Genomic DNA, 22,486 nt, shown 5'->3' with positions numbered 1-22,486 from the left:
ACCCTAATAAATTCTGATTAAGGTGCTTTGTGCATATGCCTACGCCAGCTTCCTATTTATCTGGAAAACATTAAGAGAACTGCTACAGACACAATTGCAATTCAGCGAAAAATTACCAGCAAAGAAATGCGCCGACTAGGAACAAAAAACTGCGAACAACGGTGTTGAACGGACTTTTCTGCGACAGATGTATATATATATTATATATAGATCAAGATCTAGTCGAAAAATTAAAAAGGTATGCAGCTGCTTCTAAATCTAGGTCAGATTGTGGATTTTTCTCGCAGATGGTCAAGGTCATAGCGATAACAATGTAGGCCTACGTCTATGCTAGTTAACAAGAATACAATGTAGTACAATTTTAGGCCTATATTATATATTAGACTAAATCTACATGAAGAAAGAAAGGTCGATATCTGGTACGTTTTTACAATTTCCACTATTAGCTTCCAAACTCTTCATGGGTGAGTGATACAGTACAGGGGCGGCCTTATGCATAGGCAAACTAGGCAGCCGCCTAGGACAGGGGAGCCAAAATTACAATTTACAAAATTTCAACGTTTCTAAAGAGCCACAACATTTTTTTTCTTCCGAACAATTCGTTAAGAATTCTTTAAACTGACGATGGTAGAGTGCTTTTAACAAGATACTGTTAAAAATCTTGAGTAATAAATTCATGACCTATTTCGTCTGGAAATGTTTGGAAACAAAGCGCTTCTTGGTATATTATGCAGTGAAACGTAAAAATTTCATGGTTTAGGATGGGAAAAAAAGTTTAGGGGGGGGGGGGGCAAATCGAATTCAAAAGCCAAAAAGAATTGTTTGGGAGGAAGGTGCGTTATAAATTTAAGCAGACCTTAAAAAAAAAAAAAAAGGAGGGAGGATCCCGGCCAAATATATTATTATGTGCGCACAAAATGTCCATTGAACAACGTTTTCCTTTAATACATGTGCTGCATTTAAAAAATCGCAATATTCTAACAAATTAACAAAAGTAAAATTGACAAGCACGGGTGGTTTTTTAACAATACAATAGATTCCATGTTTATTTCCAGATTCAACCTATGAGGCCTATGGTAGTAACGTGACTTCTAAGGGGTGTGTGTGTGTGTTTACGATTGGAGCATGAGGTCCATTTTAGGATGTTATTAGAAGAAAAAAAAAAGGCCCTGGCCCAAAATATCCCAGATTTCAAATATTTCGATGAAGAACTGAAAAGGAGAAGAATAATAAGAGAGTGGGGGGAAAAGGCTATTTTTAAGGCTGTATGGATCGAATTTATATAGCCTACTAATATTTAATATAGAAAATAGATCTAGATTTACGGGTTGGTCCAATGTAGGCTACTATGGGCAAAGAAATAGATCTAGATTTAGAATCTATACGAGAAAGCGTTTACTTGTAGATCTACTACTTGTAGCTGTAGGTCTTAAATTTCTATTATTATTATTAAGCCTAATAAGGAAAAAAAAAGGAGAGATCCATGACAAAACAAATGCCAAGAACTAGTCATCAAGGGACTTATCTAGTGTGATGTTGCTAGTTCAGGCTGTCTTGAAGTCAACCAATTACTCTGCAATCGTTTGGGTGTAATTGTTCGGGTGTATTACGTGTAGTTGACCAACAACACAAACAAGAACTGGCACATCGATTGTAACAGGTGAAGAGATGTAGTCAACGATGATGAACAAGTTAATATATATTTATTATGATAAAAGGCCACAGTAGAAGTCTCTGTCACTAAACACGTCGTTACCCTGGAGTGTTCTATCGCTAACTCATTTTCCGGTCTCTAACCCAACATATCCCAAACGTCACTAGTCCCGTTCAATATGCGTCTACTATGGTGCGTCGCTAAATAACTAAAATAACTAACCTATATAAATAAGGTGTCTAACAGATTCCTCCCCCCCTTGAAAAAAAAATATGTCAATATTTTTCCACTACTGTCAAGTCTTACAAGGGCATTTTCAATTTAAGGGGAAGACCACAAACATAAAATCTTGATCTCTTCATCTTGACATCTTCATCTTGACAGTTCCTCATATTCATGTCAATGTTCATAACAGTTCATAACATTCCAGAATCATCTTCATTGGTACACAGTTCATCATGGAGGAAAATGTGGCATCTTATGGGCATGTCCTACACATCTCAAATGTTCTTCACTGGCAGTAATCTGATAAAATACAATATTTCAAAAAACAATTACAGACTTTATTTACACATTCAATACATTTTTTCTTACCACCCTTTTATACGCTTTTGTCCATTTTTCTTTTATACTCACCCTTTTCCATAGAACTAACTTTCGTCAATGATATATGAAATGATTCACACAAAAAAAATATCCATACTTACTTTTAAATGCTTAACATCAACTTTACTTATCTCCCTTTTCATAACATATAAATGGTGTCAATATATTAATATATATTACATAATCAATATAATCATAGTTTATTTACAAAACTGTTTCACTTCAATGTCATTCTAGACAATAAATCAGCTACAATATTCACAGCTCCACTAATAGCTTTCACTTCAAATTTATACTCCTGTAGTGCTAAGAACCATCTATAAACACGACTGTTTTTCATGCTCTTTTGCTGTATATACTGAATAGGTTTATGATCAGTTAATAATATGAATTTCCTTCCTATTAAATAGCTCTCTAGCTTAGTAATTACCCATATTACAGCTAAGGCTTCTCTTTCAATGACACTATATTTTTTCTCTGCCTCTGACAATTTTCTACTTACATATAATATAGGATGTAAGTTATCATAGTTCTGCATTAAACAACCACCAATAGCATTACCAGATGCATCAGTTGTGACATAAAATATTTTGTCTTTATCAGGTAGTCTTAATATTAGTTCATGACTAAAAACATCTTTAATTCTGTCAATAGCTTTCACACATTCCTCATTACAAACTACTTTTTGAGGTTTTCCTTTTTTAAGTAAGTCATTTAGTGGATTCACTATTTCTGCTAAGTTTTTTATAAACTTTCTGTAATAATTTACTATTCCCAATATACTTTTAATTTGTCTTTTTGTTGTAGGTATTTCAATATTAAGTACTTTCTTTATGTTATCTTCAATAGGGCTAATCATGTTGTTATTTATTTTATGTCCTAAGAAAATTATTTCCTCCAATCCTATTTCTACTTTTTCTGCTTGAATTGTAAGTCCACTTTCTTTTATTATTTTGAATACTTCTTTTACATCTACCAAATGTTCCTCCCAACTATTATTAAAAATACATATGTCATCTAAATAGCAAATAACATTTTCTTTGTTTCCAATTATCATGTTCATCATTCTATTAAATGTGGCAGGTGCATTTACTAATCCAAAACTCATATAATTCCATTGAAAAATACCATATGGTGTTACAAATGCTGTGTAAGGTTTTGCATTTTCTGTTAAAGGTATTTGCCAATAACCTTTAGTTAAATCTAATTTAGTAAAAAATTTTGCTCCATTTAATTTATGTAAAATATCCTCTATATTTGGCATTGGATATGGGTCAAATTCTGTGATGTTGTTAAGTTTCCTATAATCAATACATAACCTTATATCTCCATTCTTCTTTTTGGCTATCACAATTGGTGAAGCATAAGGAGATGTTGATGGTTCAATTATACCTGATTCTAGTAAATTGTCTATTTCTTTCTTTACTTTGTCTTGTAAATGTAGCGGTATTCTATATGGCTTAAGCTTGATAGGTTTTGTGTCTGTTACTTTAATGTCATGTTTAATAATATTAGTTTTTCCTGGTATGCTGGAAAAAATTTCTTTGTATTCCTGTATTATTTTAGTTATATCTTTTGACTTTTCCTTAGTTAAATTATTAAGATTAATCTTTTGCCAAGTTTGATTCTCTTTTGTTTCTATTACAGGTATTTCCTTAATATCATTTTCATTGTGATTTTCATTTGTTATTATCATCAAGCATTCTTCTCTTTCTGAAAATTTATTTTCTATTTCCTCCTGAATGTTTTGTATTAACTCATCTTCTCTATCATGATACAGTTTCAAATTATTTATGTGATATGTTTTAATTTTCCCATTTATTTCAATTTGATAATTCACATCATTAATTTGTTTTATCACCTTAAATGGACCTTTCCATTGTTTACCAATTTTATTTTTCAGGTCATTTATCAATATTAATACATTGTTTCCTACTTCTAGTGTTTTCAATTGTCTTTTCTTATTTAAATTCTCATGAGCACTTTGTTTATATTTCTTATTGTTGTTATATGCTTGAGTCCATATTTCTTTCAATTCTGTTGTGATTGTTGTTTCACTGTCATTATTTAATTTATTCTCATTGCCTATTAGATTTTCTTTAAAAACATCTAATTCATCTCTGGGTTTTCTTCCATGTATTATTTCATATGGTGAAAATTGTGTTGCTTCATGGATGTTGTTTCTATGAGCAAATAGTACATAGTTAATGTAATGATCCCACTTGTTCTGATTATTCTGAATTATCTTTGTTAGTGATCTTTTTAATGATCCACCATATCGTTCACATAAACCGTTACTCTCCGGGTGGTAAACCGAAGAGTATATGTGCTGTATATTGTATTGTTTAGTCCATTTCTTAAATTGTTCTGACTTAAACTGAGATCCCTGATCACTCAATATAATTTTAGGTATACCATGTCTTGTAATTACTTGTTGAGTTATGGCATTAATGATATTTTCTGCACTTGTATTTGATAATGGGATTGCCTCTGGGTATCTACTAAACATGTCTATTACTGTTAGAATGTATTTGTTATTATTTTCAGTTTGAATTAAAGGACCTATTAAATCAATAGATACTTTCTGAAATGGTGCCGTAGGTTCATCCATTTCTTGAATAGGTGCTTTATTCACTAGGCTTTTGTTAGATCTCTTTTGACATATGTCACATGAGTTTATGTATTTGTTGATTGTTGCTTTCATTTTGGGCCAAAATACTTGTTTTGACAAATTCCTATAACATTTCTTTACTCCCCTATGTGCTGCTAAATTATTATCATGTGTCATGATTAAAACATCTTTCCAATATTTCTGTGGTAAGACAAGTTGTTTTATTTTCTTGTTATCATTACTTGTTTGTCTAAACAATATTTTATTCTCTATACAAAATTTCTCCATTGGATTATTATTGTTTTTATCTAGTATTCTTGAATATATTTTCCCAATAATATTGTCATTCATTTGTTCTAATGCAAATGTGGGTGTTGTTTCTTTTTCACTTTGAGATATTTGTGTTTCAAGACTATTTTGTGTTTCATTTTCTATCTCTCTTTCCTTAACATCTGTATTTTCTATTTGTATTACATTACTGGTTTCTTCTTCTTTATCATTACTTATTACATTTATTGTATTTTCCTGTTTCTCATCTTGTTTATTCATTGATCTTGTTATTACCATACTTGTTATATTTTGTGTTTCTATGTTTTCATGATTTTGTCTTATGTTTTTGTATTTGTTTTGCCAGTCTTCTAATTCTTTTCTTGAACATTCTTTAACTCCTTTTATGTTTCCTACTAACATATCATATCTCATTTCTGGTATTGCAATGCCATCACAATAACCAGTGAAAAATGGGGTTTCAATGCACACCCTTATAGCTTTAAATTCCCTTACGGTGCCATCTGCTAATTCTACTTTCCTAGTAAACCCTTTATACCAATGAGGTTTGACAAATTTAGTTTTTACTGCCAAAGTGTTACAACCTGAATCCCTGATTAATTCCACCGGAATTCTATCTACAAACCCTGGGTACACTGCAAAATTGTTCCTATTTCCTTCCATGAAATATACCCTATCTGTACCTTTATTTTTGTATTCCCTACTGTAACTCCTATTTCTATAATTTCCCCTGTCATTCCTATCTCTACTCCTATATCTACTGTTATTTTGTTCATTGTATCTATTTCTACTTCCAGACCTACTATTCCCTCTTCTACAGTTAGCTGCTATATGACCTTTTCCTTGACATTTAAAACAGGTTATTTCACTATATTTTCTATTTCCACTATTTGATCTGTTTCTATTTCTACTTCTATCAACATTTTCTTTGGTGTATCCTATTAAATCTACTTTGCTCTTATCTCTATCAGAAAATGGTTTATTTGGATATGCATTTTTGTATACTCTCATTATCTCTGTTATTTCATCTATAGTTTTTGGGTTTCTTTCTCTAATAAAAGATTGTAATTGAGGATCACATTTATTTACAAAGTTGTCCACTAGAATAAAATTTTTTAATCCTTCATAAGAGTTTGTTACTTTTTCTAATTTTACCCACTTATTGAAAAAATCCTTTTCCATATTAATGGTAGTTTGGGGTTCTATTTCTAATGATGGTATATTGTCAAAGTATTTCTTTCTAAAAGTTGTAGCATTATGACCATAGGCATTCAATAACTCTCTTTTTAAAACCTGATAGCTATCATCAATATGATGGTCATGATTTTGGCATATTGTTAGAGCTTGACCATGAACAAAGTCTATCAGTATTTCAGACCATTCCTCTTCAGGCATATTAAATGTAGACATTTTTGCCTCATATCTTTTCAGGAAATCACCAATGTCATCCTTCTGTTCATCAAAACTTTGTATTTTTCTCTTTAGCCATGTTTGTGAATTAGGGTTGTCTCTTTGAGTGGTATAATTATTTGAGTTATTTGTGTTATTTCCTTGTTCAGTTTGGGCTCTGGCTTGTGCTGCATCCAATCTCATCTTCTCCATTTTAGCTTCATGTTCTCGGTCCTCTTTTTGCTTCTCATATTCTTCCTTTCTGATCCTATCTTGTCTCTCTATCTCTTGTCTTTGACGTTCTTCTTGTCTTTCTATCTCTTGTCTTTGACGTTCCGTTTCCTCCTTCACAACTTGCTGTACATAAGCTGCTAAGTCCTTTCCTTTTAACTCCATGGCCTTTCCATCCTGCATAGCTGTTTCCTTAACCTCCTTAAGGTCCACATATGATGATGTAGCCATTGTGTTTTATATTTTATATATATTTTTACTTGGCCTATATTAGTTATGGCTATACTTTAAACTTATTTTATATTTAAGTTTTTCCACACTTTTATACAAATTTTTAAATGTTATGTCTCTATCTATAGATTTATTAAATGTATAAATCTAGTCTGAGTTATTATGGTTATATTCAAATCTGTATATTGGATCTAGTATCACACAAATTTAAATCCAGTATATTATAGTATGTATAATATTACCATTTAGATCTAGTTATCAAGAGCACTATGACTTTTAGATCTAGTATGAATAACTATGATCAATTTTAAAATCTGGTATGACTGAAGTCACAGTGAAGTGTTTAGAGTAAATTCAAAGACTGTCTAGAGTCTAGATCTAGAGTAGATTATGGTTCTATTTAACCATATAAAACAGATACGTTCATAAAATGTCAAATATATCTTCAACAAGATATATATATTTAGAATGTACTACCTTCATTCATCTTCAACTTAATAATATTTCAAAGTAGAGTCTAGATAATTAAATTGTACCAAAGAGATGTACAAAATTTGCAGATCTATATTTAGCCAGACGACAGTGTTTGACTACATAGCCAGTTTCGGCATTATTCTCATGGCAAAATCATAATTGATTTTAACCGCTCAAACTAAAATTATTTTAGTCTGATTCACAGTAAAAGAATCCTACCCGCACTTTCTATCATTAAGTGAAAAAAAATACAGATCTAATTAAATTAATAAAAATAAATAATTTAAAATAATATAAACAAATGAAATAATTAAATGAGACTATCACTATGGGTTGGGATGTGACAATATGGCACACAATGATAACGTCACGAAGTAACCAGGCAACAACGGATATGACGTTTACACAAACAAAACAAATTACAATCCTAAATATATAATATAGCTTTTCATCTAAATTACGTCTTCTACCCCGACGGGTTTTAAGGCGCACCACCTGATTTTACTCAGGCTAACGTACCAAATTTAGACAAAATCTATTTCTAAGGGCAATCTAAACATATACTAATAAGAAAAATGGCACTTAGCTTTTGATAAGAAAGATCCCTTTGTTCGGACTCCCGAATATGCTAGATCACAACAAATTCCACTGCCTCTCTTCCAGTTCTGACTCTGTTCTCCGGTGCTACCAGTATCCCACGTAATGCCACAGATGTCCTGATATGCCACAGCAAAATGTTCCAGTTTCTTCGACGACTGTTGATGAGCGTATGTGTAGTTCCGACGACCTTGTGTACACAGTTACTGACGAATAGGTTAACGGTTCTTCTGGCGATGACTTGACTTGTGTAGATGATTACTGACAAATAACAGTCTCTTGACGACAACTTGATCTGGACGACTGACGAATAACGAATTTCTTGACGATGACTTGATCTGGGCTGACGAATAACGGCTTTCTTGACGATGACTTGATCTGGGCTGACGAATAACGACTTTCTTGACGATGACTTGATCTGGGCTGACGAATAACGGTTCTCTAAAATAGTTCACTGCCTCTGCTGCTACTCTGGTCGTACGACGAAGTTTGCTGTTGTACTCTGCTTCACTAGACCAACTGTCCAATGTAGACTAGGTGAAACCAAGGTCACCTCCGACGACGTTCCGTTAGACGATTAACGGTTTTCAACGAAATTAAGTGGATGTAGCTGTTTCCACAACTTCACTGCTAACAAGTCTAGATATGGTCTAGACCGACGAATACTAGATATATCAATGTTCAGTACTGATAAAGATTACTTCACTAACCTTCCAAAGGTTAAACACAGTGACCGTTATAAACGTGGCAAGCAACCGGTTCAATGAGCAAACTGCTCCACAAGAATCTCTCCAAGGGTAAGACGACAGAGCGATTTCGATTTAGTTAGCTACCAAACTTGTAGTACTCACAATACTTCTGACAGCGGGCAAACTGTCCTTCTCGAAACTGACGAGGTAAAACTTGATACTCAATGTGGCTCCTATGACGAAGAAAAAATATGTCCAACAGGTTCACTAACGATCTCTCACCCGTTATGAACGAACGGTTTCTCTGGTTGTAGGTCGATTCAGCATATGAAGATCAGGCTTTGATAATATACTGGTTAAGCAGACCAGACGTTGCGATGATTACTGTCCTGACGAAGGTCACCCTGAGTTAACGGCTCGTCGAACGTGCGATCAAACAGGCGATGACTGTATGTAGATCTAGAACAAAGTCACTCTGTGATGCTGCTGTGTTCAGCCGTACTCCGATGAAATCTTATAACTTCGAGTGCACGACCCTCACCTGAGTAAACGTTCTGCTTCGAGGTCCGGTTCGATGTTCGTCTTCATCAGGGTCCGGCTTCGAGGTTCGGGGTCGCCACTGTGATGTTGCTAGTTCAGGCTGTCTTGAAGTCAACCAATTACTCTGCAATCGTTTGGGTGTAATTGTTCGGGTGTATTACGTGTAGTTGACCAACAACACAAACAAGAACTGGCACATCGATTGTAACAGGTGAAGAGATGTAGTCAACGATGATGAACAAGTTAATATATATTTATTATGATAAAAGGCCACAGTAGAAGTCTCTGTCACTAAACACGTCGTTACCCTGGAGTGTTCTATCGCTAACTCATTTTCCGGTCTCTAACCCAACATATCCCAAACGTCACTAGTCCCGTTCAATATGCGTCTACTATGGTGCGTCGCTAAATAACTAAAATAACTAACCTATATAAATAAGGTGTCTAACACTAGTTAACACTTGGGTTTAGTTTATTTCCTAATATTAATTTGAAGTTCGAAATTTTAGTTCCACATTTTTCTCCGAGCCTCGTTTTAGCATGGTACGCTCAGTTATCGACATTATGTTTTCGATCGCGTGTGCACCTTGTCAGCGTCTTCACTAATTTATGGGTAAATTATTAGTTAAATATTTGCGTGCATTCATTTAAGAAGCAGGTCAATTTAATTCGATTTTTAAAAGTATCATTATTGTTTCGGCATTAATGCAAACCGATAGCGGAAGCGTGGTTTGTAAACAACTGTTTTGAACTTCCTGCTTCCTGTTTTATTTGGTTTTCCCCTTCTTAAGTTTGAAAATGCTGCTTTGGTACAGAATGGGACTAAGATTAAAACCATACTTGTTTTTTTAATGGTGAATATTTTTTTAACATAAAAAATTACCTAAATTAATCCTTCCTGTCTAAATTGATCTTTTAACCCTCTTAAGGCGGAGACTTTTAGCATGTCTTGTCAATCTTGTGCCAAAAAGACAGCACTGACAACTGTGAGTGTGACTATTTCCAAACTACTAACTTTACTTATTACTAACTAGTCTAGCTTCTAGTAGTTCTAGATCTAGCTAGAGACTAGACTTAGTTAAGACAAAGTCAGTTAAGACTACTAACTAGACCTAGATCTATAACCACTGTGACTATCTATAACTAGATCTAACTTCAAAACTTGTACAACTAAGACGACTAAGTCTAAACTGACTAAACTTATAAACTATCTTTCTTTAATCTTACTATCATACTTCATACTTATCATACTAGAATCTATGTATAAAATGTATTGTTAGTAATGTGTCATTTGTATGTTTAATATGTTATTGTTACTATGTTACAGTTATGTATAAATATAGAAATCAATCTAGATCTAGAGTCTAGTACTCCTGAGTAGTAGTGTCACAGTGTCAGTATTAGTATACTAACTATAGTCTCCAGTATAGGATTCAAAGATAAGCCATTAATTTATTAAACTTAAACAATGCATATATATGATAAATCATTTATACTTCATATTATCAATGAGAATGGCTAATGTCTGGCTCCACATGTCGCTGCATTATGGAGTGACTTCATTTAACAGTAACATCGTCAGGATGAACCCAAACTTGCTTCTTAACTTAATGCCTTAATAAGCTGATTTCCTTTTATATTTTGTAAACCTAAGTAGGGGCCTATAGAAAAAAAAGATTTCTAACACTACTCTATAATAGAAATATTGATTTTAATACTATTAATGACTATAATTATAGATTGTTATGGTAGTTATAATTTTTCCACTTACCCATTTCGAAAAATAACGTAGTTTGGCATCATTTATAACTGATAAGAGGGTAAGTTTTTTTAATTTTGGAGGACAAAATTTCATTAAAAAATAATATATAAAATGACAAACTTTAAGCATAAATCTAGGTCTAAATAAAAAAAAAATACCAAGCTTGTTTAAAAATGATAGTAAATGCAAAATCATTCTTACCAATGACTTTACTGTAAATTTTCTAAATAAACATGGCTTTCGTTTGTTGACAATTTGGTATCATTCGAAAGCTTAGGAATCCTCCTTTAAGATTATCTCTTTTGGAAGTCTAGCCATGCTGTTTCAAAACTATAATATAGCAGCTAGTCCAGCAGTTTATAGATTATAGGCCAGTAGAGTAAGGGTGTCAAACTACCTACTGTAGATTTAAATTTAGTCTATAAATTGTAAGTAATATGATAATAACATAACTTAATAAGTGCAAATATGGTACTGTAGCTAGATTCTAGATCTAGTCGTAGATTAAAATAGTCTTGATTATAAAAAAATGTTTTGGATGTTCCTTTAACTTCCTTGTTGAAACCTCCCACAGGAGGCAGACAGGGTATGAACCCAGGACCATAGAGAAGTCCGAACGACAGTCCAGAGCACATACCACACGAGCAGGCAGCCATTATATTATAGAGTGTAGTCTAGATCTAGTAAATTCTAGTTACTAGTAAAGTAATTTTATGATAGATTTTAGACTCTAGACCCTAATATAAATAAGCTGAATGAAATAATATTTATATTGTGGAGAGTGAATGCATTTAGTGTTTTTTTAAATAATGTCAAATACAAATGTAGATCTACATTATCTGAAACTCTGAAGGAACACTTATATAAAACATTTGGAAACAAACAACCATTTGCCATACTTTACACTATCTGCCCTGTAGATCGTGATGTCTGATAGGGGTACTTTACTATATGGATTTCAGAGCTGGGTTGAAACATATTTATGCATTATAATGTTAAATGTTTCATAATGTATGTCCCATTTTCAAATATATTATTTCTATCTGTTCAGATCAAATGATAGTGGAAGCCATTCAGACGGTAGAGAATATAATTTCAAGGCCGCTAGAAGGCTCAAGGAGAATGTCTCTTGTGGACTTGGGAAAGCGTTTGTTGGAGGCAGCTAAGCGCGGGGAAACTGATACAGTTCGAGCATTGATGTCAAATGGAGCACCTTTTACCACAGACTGGGTAATTGCCTTTTAGATGATTCAAATATATTTAAATAAAAAAAAATTATGCTTAGCATAATAGTTAACTACAACGTTATGACTCAAAAATAATATTTCATTTATGCTTAATATTATAACCTTAATTTATTGTTAAATTTCAAATTCATATAAAACTTATATAAATGTATAGACTACATTCAGTTATTTTGTAGAAAATTAAGGGGCTTTGTCTTTATACTGACCAGATAAAAGTCTCTCAATACAACCATACTTAAAGATTTTATGCAGTTTACTTCCCTTGCTTTGACTATATTTTAAATATTTTTTTTTTATTGCTTCTGAATCGAGCTTAACAAGCACAACTTTTTCTTTTCCCAAAATAGTTTTTTTGTATCTATTGACAATTTTGTTAACAGCTGGGAACATCGCCATTACACTTTGCCGCTCAATATGGTCATCAGGAGACAGCAGAAGTTCTTCTGCGTGCAGGCATCAGCAGGGATGCTAGAACTAAAGTGGACAGGACACCTTTACATGTAGCTTCACAGGAAGGTCACCTGGCAATTGTCCAGTTATTGTTACAGAGTAATGCAGATATTGATGCAAAAGATATGGTAAAATTGATTTTTACGTAAATAGATCTGTGATTGAATTTTTTTATCCTAGCTTCTTTTTGTTTGTTGTTTATAAATAGTTAATGAGCTCGTGTTAAAAAAACAACCAAAGAATCAGATTTTGAATTTAATGTAATTTGTAATCAACAAAAGAATACGCTAATTTAAGATGCAAGTATGGAAGAAATAAATTTCCAATCATGTTGATTTTTTGGAGACCCCGTTCAATTATAACTTATTTAGAATAAATGTTAATTTATTAGCAACTTGTCTTATTGTTCCTGGCTGATGTTGGTCTTTCTTCTTGCAAAATGGCCTAAATTGTGCTGATGTGCCAAAAACCCAAACCCTTTATCTTAAATTCTTCATTTAATGATTTGGAATAGAAATGATGAACCAAAACTAAATTAAACATGGTAACAAGAACAGTAATGTTTACCTAGAGAATATGTCTCTGATGTGAGCCAGTTTACTTTCAGTAGTTGTCAGAATAACCTTTTTCTTTTTAAATTGCTTCCATAAATTTTAATGAAGATTTTTTTTAAACCATTAAAAAAAATGACTAAATATAAAAAAAAAAATAAAAAATTCTTGCTTATCATTTTAATCAGAAGAACACTTAGATAACTGGTCATCATTTGCTCATTAAGAAAAGGGGGAATATGTACAATATTTATTACTTTTACTTTTTTTTTTCTGTTCATATTGTTGTGTCTCAATTCAAGTGTTGAAACTTTTTGTTTTCAGTTGAAAATGACCCCTCTCCACTGGTCAACAGAGAAAGGTCATGTGAACATTATAGCCACTTTGATTAGAAATGGTGCTGATGCTACACTAGAAGACAAGGTGAAAAATCATTGAGTTAAAAATTTAATCTTTTGTTTAATTTCGCTACAAATATAGTTAAAAAATTTATATTTTAAAAAATGTACTCTGATAGAGCAATTAATTTGATTTTAAAAATTGTGTGTTGTTGGGCAGTTTAATCGCACGCCCTTAGACATTGCTATAGCCAATGGGAGAACAGACATTGCTCAGCTGTTGCAGCTGCATCAGGACACATCCGGTGTGATAGAGGACTCTGACACCATTAACATAGAAACATCAGAAACACTAGTGACAGAGACAGTGTCGACCAGCGATGGAGTTGATGGTCTAGTCATAGACACAGATAAATGTAAATATTCCCTTTTAATATATTTCATATTTTTATATACCAGTAATATAAAAAGTTAATTAGTATGTATTTAAAACGAAATAAATTTGGTGTCTTGTTTAGTTATTGGTGAAGATAACAGGCACAGACCTAGCCTCAGTTGGGAAAACATCCATGAGGGAAAATGGATCTATTAATAGGCTAAGGTGGCATTGGTGAGGATGTTTCTAATTAGGCAAATTAGATACCATTCCTCATGGTGGTTGTATGCTATGTTTAGATCCCTCTCGCCATTATGAGGTTGTACTTTGTTACTGGTAAGGCATGGAGAAGCACATGTGGCTTAAGAAGATAAAACCCTGAAAAATAGATTAAAGGATTGTTTAGTTAATAGGGGAGCTTCTGAAAGAAGGATGGGAAATAGCCACTTTCTCATTCCGACCCATAGGTCAAAATTCTCGACCATTTAACATGACAAAGAGTCAAACCAAGCATTACGAAAGCTTAAAAAATAAATTGCAATGAAAGCATGCATTTATTTTTCTTAAATTTTATTTCTTTTTTTATTTTCCTTGTGTGTTTATTATTTCACTAGCTTGATGTATACGTTGCTTAAATTGGCAGTGTATGAATTATTCAAGATTGGTAGGAGGTTGTATTTACATAAATAACAATACATAACCATACACCTGTATTATTCTATATCTATTTAAGCCAATTTCTTTATCTTGCTTAGTAATCAAGTCAGAGCCTGATGACTCCACTGACCAGAGCAGCACGTCTGTATTGGCCACCCTAGCAGCATTAGCAGAGGCTACAGCCCCTAATTCTGGTAGTAAGTGTATGTTGTAACGCTGTTGTGGTAATCTCATTATAAAACTAGCAGCGACAAATTTTTCAAACCTTGATAAACTAACTGCTTTCCCATTTTATAAATGACTTTTTGAAAAGGTTTGAATTTTGTAATAGTGATGATTGTTCCATTTGTCAGATCACACATCTACATCTGAAGCCATGAGCTGGCTAGAGAGCCAAGGTATTACCATGATCACCACTGATGGCAGTCTCATAGCCTCTGCTGTAGAGAGTGGACAGACCATAACATTGACAGGTAAGATCTTCAGTGATAGAAAGCAGCTGAAAAATGTTCAGAATTTCAATGTCTTCTTATTTCCCTTTCTTTTTTCCTTCAGATTTTTTTTTACCTATGAAATAAAAGTTTTGTTGTTGTTTTTTTAATAGAAAATTTCAAATGATTGTATTTCACTTTTGTACAATTTTTTATGCATCTCTTCAGGTTAACTTTAGTTTCCAGAAGATCTAGACTTTACTTAATATCTGTTATAACAAGTGTTTGTCATTTATTTGTCTTGCTTAAAAATATTCTTTGAATTTTTTTATCAGAATTCAGCCTTTTTTTTAATGATTTTTTTTTTCAATTTTTTATTCCTAAGCAATTAAAGCTGTTAAAAATTAAAAGCTTTTTTTTTTTTTCTTCTTATCATTATCATTACCGAAATATTTTATTGAGATTTTCGTGCTTATGTATTAACATTTATAAATAGAATTTGAAATCTATTTTTTAGCAAAAGTTTTATCATGTGTAATTGCAAAGCAAATTTACTTTGAGGAATAATGACTTGTTTTTATAATTATTGCTAAGTGGTAAATCACTTGGCGTCAGAACTCAGTGTTCTCAAGCTCAAATTCCAGCAGAAAACTGGGATTTTCAACCTTCTGTATTCTTAGGATGCCTCTGATTCCATCCTACTCTAATGGGTACCTGACATACTTTAGGGAAGCCAAAGCCGTTGGTCATTGTGCTGACTACCTAACACCCTTACTAACTGTTAAGTGAGCTATATTCTAATAGATTAGACTTTTAAAGAGTTATAACTAAGTAGAAAAATTTTGATGTCTGAACACAGAGGCTGGTAAAATAGCCCTGAACCAGTTCATTCAGCAGGAGGCTGGGATGCATGGAGTGACAGAAGAGGATGGTGAGGAGCTGGAAGAAGTAAATGAGGGAGGCATGGGAGAAGAGATCACAGAAGAATCCATTGTGGAGCATGGCACAGGACATGAGGAGGGAGATGTGGATGATGAAGATGGAGATGTGAGTAAATTATTTTTCTCCATTTTTTTGCTGTGTTGCATTTAAGAATGATGGAAACTTCTTTTCTTTTTTTTTCATTTTTTATTAAATGAAAGTACAAATGTGAAGCTAAATGTTGAAACCATGAATGATGCAGGCATGTTACTTATTTAAACTGCACTAGGAACCAAATTTTAAATGAGAGAAAATTGTGTATTAAATATAACCAAATAATAGGGCACAAAATATCATCATCATCCTAGGGTCAGTAAAACCTTTGGGAATTTATGATGCTGCATCTGGGTTGAACCGAGACCAATCATTATAGAAAGCCTGGACACTGACCTGCGACACCGCTACCTGTGGGTATTTTTTACCAATAGCTCGTTGCCAAGACACAGGTCCGTCGCCACGGCCTGAAACTTGACGACAAATTTTGGTCTAAAATGCAAACAGGTTGCGATGTCTCAGCAGGGGTGCCACTTTTCCGGAATAACCCTGAAATGCAGGTTTTGAGGGGTCCGATTTTTCCCCCCTCCGGGTTTGCATACTACAATTTTGTTAAAATCCAGGGTTTTAGTTGATTTAGATTTTTTGAAATTTCTTGTCATTCTTGTTAGTTCCGATCGCGCGAGCCCCCTTTTTTAAACAAAATCGACCATTCTCATATCTCGCGATTCGCTAGACTTTCACTTTGCATGCGCACAAAGCTTTATTTACCGGTACAGTATTTTTTTTTTTAAAGTGACAAAAAAGTGTAAACATTCTAGATCTATAGAGAATTTCTAGATCTACGGAATGCGCCTCGAACCAGCTCGATTTAGAGTCTGGATCTATTTCTATGATCAATCTAGATCTGATCTAGACTGTAAAGTCTTGTATTTATTATAGATATAGTCAATAATAGTCTAGAATAGTCTAGATCTACTCGTGTACCTAGTCCTAGATCTAGAAATAGAAAGAAAAAAATTCACGAGTGAGAAATTAGATTTTTTTTTCTTTCCGTGTTTTATATTTTAATATTTGTATAGGTTTCATATAGACATAGAGCCTTAGCCTGTCTAGAGCTATGTTGGTCTAGAGTATTATAGAAGTATGATCCTAGATTTAGGATATTTACATCGTTTTTAGATCAGAACTAGAATCAATGATTGAAGAATTAAATTAGTAAGTTTGCGTTCACCTGAAGACTTAGAGGCTAGAAAAAATAGATCGATTGGTCAATAGATTTATACAAATAAATTATAATTAATTTATGTAAAAGCTGTCCAGCACATTCTAGCCATCTAGGTCTACATTTAATTATTAGAAACTAAATCTAAATGTTCATTTTGGAGTAGATTTGGACTAAATCTCAAATCAATTTTATCATCTTGTTGCAATAGATTTACTGGTCCATGCATGTACATTGATGGAATCAGTTTTATCATTGTTGATTAAAGTAGGCTGCTTCAAAGGAATAATGAGGGAAAAAATGTTAAGAGAGAAACATCATTTAAAATATCTGTGTGTTTGGGGGGGGGGGGGGGGGGGGGGGGTTACAATTATTGTTAATATAAAATTGTACTAAATCCTCTTAACTTGTATTACAAGCTTTATCAATAAATACACACAAACTCTATTTATTATAATGATAGGCTTACTAATTACATATTTAAAACATGGGGGGCATATTATGATATAGATCTAGGTAGTAATTTAATACTGTTCTTCTTTCGTAAAATTTTGGTGCTTAAATTGTATATGCGGTACGTTTCAGGGTTGGTAAAGTCTGGGGCTTATTATTTCAGGGTTTGTAAAATTTGGAAATTCAAGTTTCAGGGTTTACTTAGTCTCATGGGTGGCACCCCTGTGTCTCAGGTCAGTTTCTGTACTATTATTAAATGTTACTAATTTCGAGTTTGGTCTTTGGCCTTTTTATTTCTCTATCAACTGACTCTCTGACGAATGTGTACAGGTATTTAAGCTATAGAATGTGGAAATTTTCTGATCACATTTTTAGCATTTACCTTTTGTTTATGAGCCTAGGCTACTGTAGTAGTGATTTCAGCTTAGTTCTAATTGATGCACAACATCTTTTAACTTGGACCTAGAAAAGGGGTTTAACCCCCCCCCCCCCCCCCCCCCCCCCCCCCCCCCGAACTATACTAGGCAGTTCTGTTTCGTCAACACTTGTACTGGAAACTTTAGTAGAACAGGATGCAAGTATGAACAAATTAACCTGTGAGTAACTTGTGTTTGTTCACTTTTCAGAATGTTATTACCATTGTGACAAGAGCTGAGGATGACTCGGACGAGGATGTGGAGTCGGAGGGGCAGATTATCATGGAAGAGGCCATAATTCAAGAAGGTCAAGACGGGGGTGAGAAACAATATAAATCATATTACGTGTCTGAAAGATAAGGCTATTGGCTGAACATTGACTACTATAGTTGATAAGGTTTCTCTGTCAATGAGTAGCTGGTCACTTACTCAGGTGGACAAAGAATGTTTGTTCTGGCAACTTTTTCGAACTCTCTACTTGATTTAATCAAGGTTGTCCAATAGCGCTACAGAACTAGTGAGTTTAAATTAACTATAAATCTTTTTAATTACCAGGCTGTTTTTTTTTTTTTTTTTTTTTTTTTTTTTCATTGAGGCCATCTCATTTATTTGTTATCTAATGAAGAAAGTAAGACCTAAACACTTACTGGGTTTAAGAAATAACTTGAGCTTTCTTTTTTTTTCCATAAGTAACTTTTAATGTCTTTTCATGTTACTTGTATCTTTTTAGTTCTTTTTAAGTTATTTCAACATTATAAGATCCTGTTACTGTTTACCATCACACTCAGTGTACCAAGTTCTCTTTTTTGGGCTGACTAGATATTCATTTCGGATTTTGTCCAGATATATTTTAAACATTTGTTATGTCTACATCTCTGTAGATGTTTTGACCTTCATCTGTGCAGTTCTATCGTCAGTCATCAAACTAATTCCTGCTATATATCAACACTAAGTCTAAAAAGTAAATTTAGAGAAAAAAAAATGTAAGATGTAACATATCAGTGAGTGATGCATTTTCTTTGACATTAAACAATCACTTTTTCAGACATCACTCATGTCACAGACGAAGATGGCAATCCTCTGGTCATTGAAGAAGCCAATGGAGGAATGGTTGGATCTGAAGAAATGGGGGAAGAAGAAACATCTAATGAGGTCTAAAATGTACACAAAAACTAATATAAAATGGTAGTCCTTTGTACATTAGATGTGCACAAAACTAGCCATGATTTATATTATCTGTATGAACAGAAACTTTTGTTCTGCTGAAGTTAATAGCCACTTATGTGTTTTGTGCATTATTGTTCTGTAGTCAATATGTTAACTGTAGTTTTTAGTAAGTAGGGTTTTGTGCATTATGGCTCTCTAGTCAAGATTTTTTTGTGAAGGATTTGTTTGTTTTTTAACTAAATTCACCTTAAAAAAAAATCTACTTTCAATTAAAGAGAAAACGTCCTAAGGATTAGCATCATGTTTCCAGTCATTAATAGGTGTAATGAGTTTATAACATTTAAATTGCTAGATTTATTTGCATTCTTCTCTCCAGTTTGACTAAATCTAACATCATAAAAATTAGAACTATCATTGATTTCTGCTTCACTAGGTTTCTACTTCAGTATTGGTCTCAAATGGATGTAAATCACATATCCCAATCATTATTTCCCTATCCTACTGTTGAAACATTAATATTGCTTTCATAATCAAATTCAGTTTTAATAAATTTTTAATGCAATACTACTTTTTTTTATTGTAGACATGCTAGTAATTATTTAATTTATAAAGTTCTATCGCAAAGAATGTAAATGAAATCTTGTTAATCTGTTTGATAATCTTGTTAATCTGTTTGGCCTCCTTCATTGCAATATAATTGTTTCATATCGAGCATAATTTTCACCCTTTTCTTAGACCCTGATCCTTTTTTTTTGTAATCAATAATTTTTGTTTTCATCAGAATACTGCCCATCAAGAAGAAGGTATCACATTGGAAGAAGAAGATGAACTGCAACTTCAACTAGCAGAAGAAAATCAAGGATCAGAGTAAAAAACAACACCAAAAATCCTCAGCTACAGGCGCTTGCAAAATATTATCAGATGTTCATATGTTTCGGGAGGAAAGTTTTTAAAATCTCTTCTTATGAGATAAATTATTTTCTTGTCATAGTTTAACCGTAAGGCATCCATTGAGTTCCCATCAAATGCTTGGTTCCTCATACTACAGGTTGCTGTAATTTAAACCAAGATCTACAAAGTAGTTTGATGTCTTATGCTTTTGACTGTTCAGGCCTGAACCGTTTGTTAAAAAGGTATTTTTTTCATGCTTGGGACAATGATTGATTTGTACTGTGTACAAAATGTTGTTATACTTGTGTGTGCTTGTACAGTTCTTCATATGTCAAGCCCCCCAAACATGTGGCCCAAAGTGTTGCTTACAGCAGTGGGGCTCAGCCTCTTTCAGTATTGGGGGGAGGGGGGGGTTATGTAATATACAGCACGTGGATTATGGGCTTTATTGCTAAAAGTTGTTAGTGCCATGGAACCAATTCTTTGCGACTTATTCACAGTTGGCTGAGGATTGGAGGGGCGAATGAGCTTGAGATGGCTTGACTAATGGAGACTGCAAAGCTTTATTGACTCTTGAATTACATCACTATGGTTCACCTTTATATGGTTGGGTGGGGGGGGGCTTGGATGAAGAATACATAATATTTGGGGGGGTTATAAGGTACTATTCCTTATTGTTGTATAACATGAAGCAAATTGGTGGTAAAATTTAAGATTTGGATGTTCTTTGTGCCCCATTTACTACATGTGTGCGCTATGTAATGATTGTTTTGTTAACTTTTTTTTTTTTTTTTTTAGTGAATTGGTGGTGCATTAATAATTAAATGAAATATTTAAATACTTTTTGTTACTTGGTATAAAAAAGACTTAGATACAGGTCATTGAAATTATCAGTTCAGAAAAAAAAGTCCTAGATTTATTTATTTTAATGTTTATCTTATGGTTTTGTATTTATGTCATTATTTTATCATTCATCAACTTTGTACATTTTAAAATGGTTCTGTTGAATAATTATAATTGACAAATTTTTATGATAAATTCATTTTGTAGTTTTCTTTTTTAATTTATGTAAATAATTAGATTCCTTGAATGCTTAATAATAGACATACACAAGCAATACAAATAACCATGTTCTGCTCAGATGTCCCCTAAAAAGGAGACAATGGGAGAGCTCTCATAAGAAAAGCTCTTTTCAAAGACTTACACTGAAGAATAAAATAAATTTAAATAGACCCGTGGCACACAATGGATGTAGGGTTAGGGTTAGTCATGTCACTAACTGCACTCATCCTTAATCTTTAGAATTGACGACATTGGCTGATAATCTAAATGAATAGTTTACAAAGACAAAATAAAAACGAAGCAGATTATTTAGACCAAATTGTATTTATTGGGGAAAAGAGAAACATTACCTACAATCAAATAAAAACAATATTGAATTATTAATTGAAAAATTAAAACAACACAAATTACACATAAATTTAAAAAAAAAAATGATACTTATATAAGATTACAGTTTCATAGCAAAGAATTCAAATTCTGAAATGACTTATTTACCTTCACATGTAAGACCAAAAAAAAATTTTTTGCTCTTTATTCTAACAAAATTAAAAAAAAACATTGCTAGGTTATCTGTAATTCATTTTTGCTTTAGCGTTTCACCATGGCATGTCATAGAACATCCAAATTTTCAGAAAAATCATTATTATTTTTTTTTTTTTTTAATTTGAAACCTGCACATTTTTTTTCTTGTTTTGATTAAATAATTGAAAACATTTGTTCTACATAAGTAAAGGGAGATAAATCTACAAATGTTATATAACAAGAAAGTAATGGCATTAGCATCAGAGGATGAATGAAATAGATTGCAACTACATACATTGACCTATAAGACTTGCTATTTAGCTTCAGACAGCTATGAAAATGAGAAACCACAAAGCTGAAAGGGGCAGAATTTGTATTTTTAATTTAAAAGTCATGTTAAGAAAGCACTTAGTGATTAGAATACATTCTATCAAGCTGTACCTAAGTGTTACCCTCAATTCTTCATGTGTGCTGTTTGTTTCATTGACAATATGTTTGGATCGCTTTTCACTCTAACTTTTATTTGCTAGGCTGTCTCCCATTTATAAATGATATTTAAATGTTTTTTTAACCATTTAGTAGAGTGGCAATAGTTTTGGTAGGTTGTCACCCATTTATAAACAGAACTCGTATGGCTGTCTCCCATTTATTTA

General features: G+C 32.8%; 1 protein-coding gene and 1 long non-coding RNA gene across 8 annotated transcripts; one reads left to right on the top strand and one right to left on the bottom strand.

The window, feature by feature from the left end:
• The first annotated feature begins 379 nt into the window (after positions 1-379).
• Positions 380-21,287, top strand: LOC106079257 (GA-binding protein subunit beta-1-like). 7 transcript variants are annotated; one of them, XM_013240416.2, is made up of 11 exons: positions 380-419; positions 12,124-12,302; positions 12,700-12,897; positions 13,645-13,743; positions 13,879-14,074; positions 14,790-14,885; positions 15,045-15,164; positions 15,982-16,169; positions 18,402-18,510; positions 19,237-19,343; positions 20,140-21,287. In XM_013240416.2, exons 1-11 carry the CDS (start codon positions 395-397, stop codon positions 20,227-20,229), a joined length of 1,407 nt encoding a protein of 468 aa, XP_013095870.1. In that variant the 5' UTR covers positions 380-394; the 3' UTR covers positions 20,230-21,287. The 7 variants fall into 7 exon arrangements, with proteins under 7 accessions (XP_013095870.1, XP_013095863.1, XP_013095884.1 ...); XM_013240409.2 differs by having other exon boundaries at positions 14,790-14,888; XM_013240430.2 differs by having other exon boundaries at positions 14,790-14,888; positions 19,237-19,352.
• Positions 1,687-9,760, bottom strand: LOC129923903 (uncharacterized). Its single transcript, XR_008775853.1, has 2 exons — positions 7,488-9,760; positions 1,687-2,179 (listed from the first exon to the last, which is right to left on the bottom strand). It is a non-coding gene; the product is annotated as an uncharacterized LOC129923903 (long non-coding RNA).
• Positions 21,288-22,486: the final 1,199 nt, after the last annotated feature.

This window comes from Biomphalaria glabrata, chromosome 18 (genome assembly GCF_947242115.1).
Source record: "Biomphalaria glabrata chromosome 18, xgBioGlab47.1, whole genome shotgun sequence".
Classification (NCBI taxonomy): Eukaryota; Metazoa; Mollusca; class Gastropoda; family Planorbidae; genus Biomphalaria; species Biomphalaria glabrata.
Note: the sequence above shows the minus strand (reverse complement) of the source record. Positions and strands in the feature narration are given on the sequence as shown.

Bases quoted from the DNA above. Each gene is read 5' to 3' on its own strand.
- LOC106079257 (XM_013240409.2), top strand. From the start codon at position 395: ATGAAGAAAGAAAGGTCGATATCTG. The intron at 420-12,123 runs GTACGTTTTTAC...CTATCTGTTCAG, and splicing joins GAAAGAAAGGTCGATATCTG to ATCAAATGATAGTGGAAGCC. The intron at 12,898-13,644 runs GTAAAATTGATT...TTTTGTTTTCAG, and splicing joins ATATTGATGCAAAAGATATG to TTGAAAATGACCCCTCTCCA.